The 5,293-nt window shown below is 44.9% G+C and overlaps 1 protein-coding gene across 1 annotated transcript; it reads left to right on the forward strand.

Moving 5' to 3' along the window:
- Positions 1 to 442: 442 nt before the first annotated feature.
- On the forward strand, positions 443 to 4,947 carry tent5ba (terminal nucleotidyltransferase 5ba). Its single transcript, XM_080500877.1, has 2 exons — positions 443 to 851; positions 3,360 to 4,947. The coding sequence occupies exons 1-2, from the start codon at positions 702 to 704 to the stop codon at positions 4,386 to 4,388; spliced, it is 1,179 nt and encodes a 392-aa protein (XP_080357003.1). The 5' UTR covers positions 443 to 701; the 3' UTR covers positions 4,389 to 4,947.
- Positions 4,948 to 5,293: the final 346 nt, after the last annotated feature.

Raw genomic sequence — 5,293 nt, forward strand, 5'->3', positions numbered from 1 at the left:
TTGGCCGATGCCACCCTCGCGCTTTGGATATGAAAGATTTAATGAAAGAGGATTGGCACAAATAAAACTATGACAATTTATGTAGCTGATAATGAGTGCAACATGTGGATTTGGCCCTCCAAGCCTTGGTAATAATCTAAAGTCTGCACGGGGGCCTCTCAAAGGCTTTTGGGCCGGCACTGCATAGTGCCGGCCATAAAGTACCTACATGAAGTGACGAATAAGGATGTTTGCTTAACGAGTGGTGCCGCAAGCTGAAATGATCATAGGAAAACCCAGAGAGGCTGGAGCTGAGGAGAGGAGTCTGTCAGTGCGTCACATGCAGGGTGTTTCCATAATCAGTGGCCGGAGCCGACAGCCAATCAGAGGGCTCATGGTAATGAGCGGCTTCTAAACCCTCTGGAGCTTCCTTATGAATCGGCGCTCTGCGGACGGACGGGATTTGAGCGGCGCACAGACCGAGGAGGAACCTGCAGCTGATCTCCCAGACCTCCGCACCACAGACACGCTTCCACTCAGGAATAACCTCAACTACCGCTGTTGAAGGGAGAAAACAAAAAAAACAAAACCCAACCCAACAACACACACACACACACATACATACAAACAGGACGCGGAGGCTCATCTTCTCTGCTTCTTGTCTATTTGGGAGATTTTTCTTTTTTTCTTTCTTTTTTTTTCGTGTTTTCTTGAAGTTGACCATGTCTGGTGCGTCGGATCACAGTCGGCGGTTCTGCGTGCTGTCCTGGGATCAGGTGCAGCGCCTGGACTCCATCCTGGGGGAGGCCATCCCCATCCACGGCCGGGGGAACTTCCCCACGCTGTCCGTGCAGCCCCGGCAGATCGTCCAGGTACACACTTCTACCAACTCTTGAGTTCATTTCAAGACTTCACACGCGATTTTTTTTTGAGAGTCGGCGTGAAATTACTTTCGTATTGAATTACGTCTATTGTAGGACATATCTACCAAGCTGTCCAGTTTAAATATGCGGTTATTTTTATAACTAGTGATGTAATTGCATACTTAAATAAAACGTTACTTTCCGCTGTCTCTAACTCGTGTGCTAACCCCTCAACGACCCCTGGTGGTCTCTTTGTCCTGAATGCAACTTTCATACGCTGCTTGTGTCTATTTGTATTTTTTCATCACGCATTCAGGCGCATTTTCCTTCTTTCTTTTTTTTTTTTAAGTTTCTTTTCTTCTTCAAACTTTTTCCTTGTGAAATACCTTGAGTTCTTTGTGCCTCACGCTTGTTTTGATGACCTTCAGGATGTGTCATACTCATAATGTAATGGCCCATAGTGTCCATCAACACATGCAGATTGGTGGGGGGATCCATAGTGAGGAATATACCACACTATACTACTGGCTTCGCTCACAATCTATGAAAGAAACAGATGCCTCTTATGCACTGTGGCTGGATCACCTTTCACTTCCCCTGTGGTGTCCCTGGATGGCTGGCGGTGCATTGAAGTGCAAAGAAAATGCCCTGTTCAAATTTCAAAATGAACTTACTGCCATGGCAGAATGCCTTTTTCCATTTCTTCTGACACACACACTGACATGTGTGAGATGAGCTCACCAAGTATGTAAACCCAGGCACTTCATGCTTGTGGTCGTGGAAACATAAATATGCCACTGAACATACAGAAGGCTTAAATGCAGGTTGCACTCCCGAATGTGGAAGCGCTTATGTTTCCTTCAGACTTCTTGAAGTCCTGTATATAATTTTATTTCTCTAAAGCCTTGATCGTTGCCGGATAGAAGCTGGCTGAACACGAATACTCGGGAGTAACACATTCTATGGCACTATATTGTTAAAATGTGTTTTAATTACTTTTTTAATTGTGCCTCTCCTTTCTTGATACTTTGGACCTGCTGCGTGGTTACAGAATAAACACGCTTGTCATTTCGACAGAAGCATCATAAAGAATTTAAAGAGTTTTCCTGTTTAAACTGTAAATCTTTTCATAACAGCACCTGCTGCTGCTCCTTAACACTCCAGTCAAACAGAGTTTGACTTATGGGGAGACATTTTCCCCATAGTTTTCATCCTGTGTTTTTATAAAATCATATTTATCTACAGGAAGAAGAAGAAGAAGGAAAAAAAAAAAAAGAAAACAGAAGCGGCTTTGGATGAGATTAGACGTTGGTTTTTAATAGTTTGGCATTTGGTTTACAGATACAAACGTAACTTTAAATGTAGCTGTGATGTATCAGGGCGGTACAGAACCACATCCCCATTACTTCTGTTTAGAATTTAAACCCGATCTGCTCCATCGTATAGCTGAGTGGTTACAGTGCTCCTGCTGCTAAATCATCTCCCCTCCGTTTCTGTTCCTCTACTCTTTCGTGGGTAAAGAGTTGACTTGCCTTCAAAAGTGTGTTTGCCTGAAGCCTGACCCAGTGTGTATAAATAGAGCCGTCATGTTATCTGATCACCATGGGAGAGAGAGTTGATAGACGCTAATCTGACAGGTCAACGCGAGAAAAGAGATTGAAGATTGGATATCGGCTCCAGTGACTGATTTCTTATCCAAAATTTTGCCTTTTTTCTTTCTTTCTTGCTTTTTTTTTTTTTTTTTTTTTAAGCTATCTGCGCTTATTTGCTGTGTACAAATGTGCTTAGCAGGTTCTGCTCATGCACACAGTCAGGAAGGCACATATTTACACTCTGCTTCATGTGGTGACGTGATGTCAGCTTGCTCTGCATACAAAAAATTGGTACGACAAACTCCTCATATAACCAGCCGAGGCTGGAGCTTGTGGACTCCTCCGAATTCTTGTGTCACTTCCAAATGTTCAGACGGCCGTTTCTCTTGAGGCTCGCAGACTAAATTAATTTTTGCCTTATTTCTGCAATCAAGATTTGATCATTTAATTGCAGCAATGTGCACATTCCCCGTCGGCTCGAGGTCGTCCTCTTCAAATGTGGCTGCACTGAGGCGAGATGCAGATGTTTAAACACTGCGCAGGTCACTGAGCCATAGGAAGGGCAACACTTTTGACCCTTGAAGACTTGAGTCGGTGCCATTTCACCACTAGGCTGATTTTCCTTGATGTCTGGCACCACTGGCCCTGAACAGAGTTTTACATTTTTTGTCTGTGGTCAATGTTGTGATTCTTTTGACCCTGACATGGTGGAACTGTCTGTCTCAGAGGGGTATGAACGCGCCACCTATACAGAATAGAACTAACTGATCTGACCATATGACATTTTGCATGTATTTCAAAAACATTGATTTCCTCTTCTTGTGGACATCATTTTTGGAACTACAAAAAAACAAAACAAACTCTTTTGTTCTGAAGAAGTTGCTGTTCATTAATAAAGTATTATTTTGTGTGTTTCCTTGACCAGGTGGTGCGAATGAGGCTGGCGGAGAGAGGCATCTGTGTTAAAGACGTGAGGCTGAACGGCTCGGCCGCTAGCCACGTGCTCCATCAGGACACCGGACTGGGCTACAAGGACCTCGACCTGATCTTTGGCGTGTCGCTGAAGGATGACCAGGCTTTCCGTCTGGTGAAAGACGTTGTGCTGGACTGCCTGTTGGACTTCCTGCCGGCCGGGGTCTCTAAGGAACGCATCACAGCACTGACCCTCAAAGAGGCCTATGTACAGAAACTGGTGAAAGTCTGCAATGACACAGACCGCTGGAGCCTCATCTCACTGTCCAACAACACGGGAAAGAATGTGGAGCTTAAATTTGTGGACTCTTTGCGACGGCAGTTTGAATTTAGCGTGGACTCCTTCCAGATTTGTCTCGACTCTCTCCTCCTGTTCGACCGCTGCTCGGAGACGCCCATGTCTGAAAGCTTTCACCCCACCGTGATCGGGGAGAGCGTGTACGGGGACTTCAAGGAGGCAATGGACCACCTATGTCAGAGGACCATAGCCACACGCAGCCCGGAAGAAATCAGAGGGGGAGGCTTGTTGAAGTACTGCCACCTGCTGGTACGAGGGTTCAGGCCCTCTTCGGAGGCGGACATGAAGCAGATGCAGCGCTACATGTGCTCGCGCTTCTTCATCGACTTCTCTGACATCGGCGAGCAGCAAAGGAAGCTGGAGGCTTACCTGCAAAACCACTTTGCCGGGATGGAGCACAAACGGTACGAGTGCCTGATGACTCTGCACCACGTGGTGAACGAGAGCACCGTGTGTCTGATGGGCCACGAGCGGCGCCAGACGCTCAGCCTCATCTCCATGCTGGCCCTCAAGGTGCTGGCTGAGCAGAATGCTATCCCCACCATAACGAACGTCACGTGCTACTACCAGCCAGCGCCGTACGTCCAGGACATTAACTTCAGTAACTACTATATTGCACATGTGCAAGCGCCTCAGGTGTCGCTGTGCACTAATTCATATCAAACATGGCTGCCCTGCAGCTGAACTGGGATGCGAGCGCAGAGGATGGCGTGTCCGCGCTCTATCTCCCAAGCGAAGTGGACTGAAAACCCGACAGTGACCCATGTTTGCCAAATGTGACTTGACTAAAACAATCCTGTACTGCTGTACATCTGATTGAGCCCATGCAGTTAAATTGTTTTTTTTCCCCTCAGTTGTTTCTCTTGCAAAACATCTGTAAGATTGCTGGTCATTTCTGAGATGTAGCGGTAATATCTTATTTAAGTATTAAAAAAAAAAAAAGGATGTCTTTTGGAAACCATTGTCAGAAATACATTTTTGAGGACATTGAAGCTGGTATTATTTTTATACTCTGGCTTAATTTTCTTTTTTTTAATTACCTACCGGACCAAAGATGTATTTGTAGCTCAGAAAGGGAATGCTGTTATAATTCCAAGTGCCTAAAATGAAGCATGAAATGTTCTGAAAACATCTGTAAAGTGAGAGCTGTGCATTAAGTGTTTTCTAGGTTACGCCGTCTCTCTTTTCAGGAACAGAAGCCTTCATTTTTGTGAGATTAAAAAAAGGAAAAAAAACCTCCAGATTATATTGTATTGTGGTTATTTTATGTTAACTTTGGCCTATAATGATTGTTGACATTTTAATCTGTGGTTGTAAGGACTACATTTATTTTAAACCTGTCATTATCTGAGCTACTACACAGCTCGGTACAATTGACTTGTATATTGTCACGTGGCCACAATAAACTGCGTGCTTTCGTTGAACGTGAGAGGCTTTGGCTGCGAACTCGGACATAGAATGAGTGTTTGTCCTCCTCTCTTCAATATGGGTGGGAGGGAGCCATGTTTGTTTGCTCTACACTTGATAAGTCGATGACAAGGAGTTGGTTCATTTCCAGTAACCAGGGCCATTGAAATGTATATACTGTT

This window comes from Blennius ocellaris (genome assembly GCF_963422515.1).
Source record: "Blennius ocellaris genome assembly, chromosome: 8".
NCBI lineage: Eukaryota > Metazoa > Chordata > Actinopteri > Blenniiformes > Blenniidae > Blennius > Blennius ocellaris.

What these genes read in the sequence shown, in the direction of transcription:
- tent5ba (XM_080500877.1), top strand. Translation starts at nt 702, where the DNA reads ATGTCTGGTGCGTCGGATCACAGTCGGCGGTTCTGCGTGCTGTCCTGG. An exon ending in AGCCCCGGCAGATCGTCCAG is followed by an intron (nt 852 to 3,359) that starts GTACACACTTCT and finishes TTCCTTGACCAG; the next exon opens with GTGGTGCGAATGAGGCTGGC.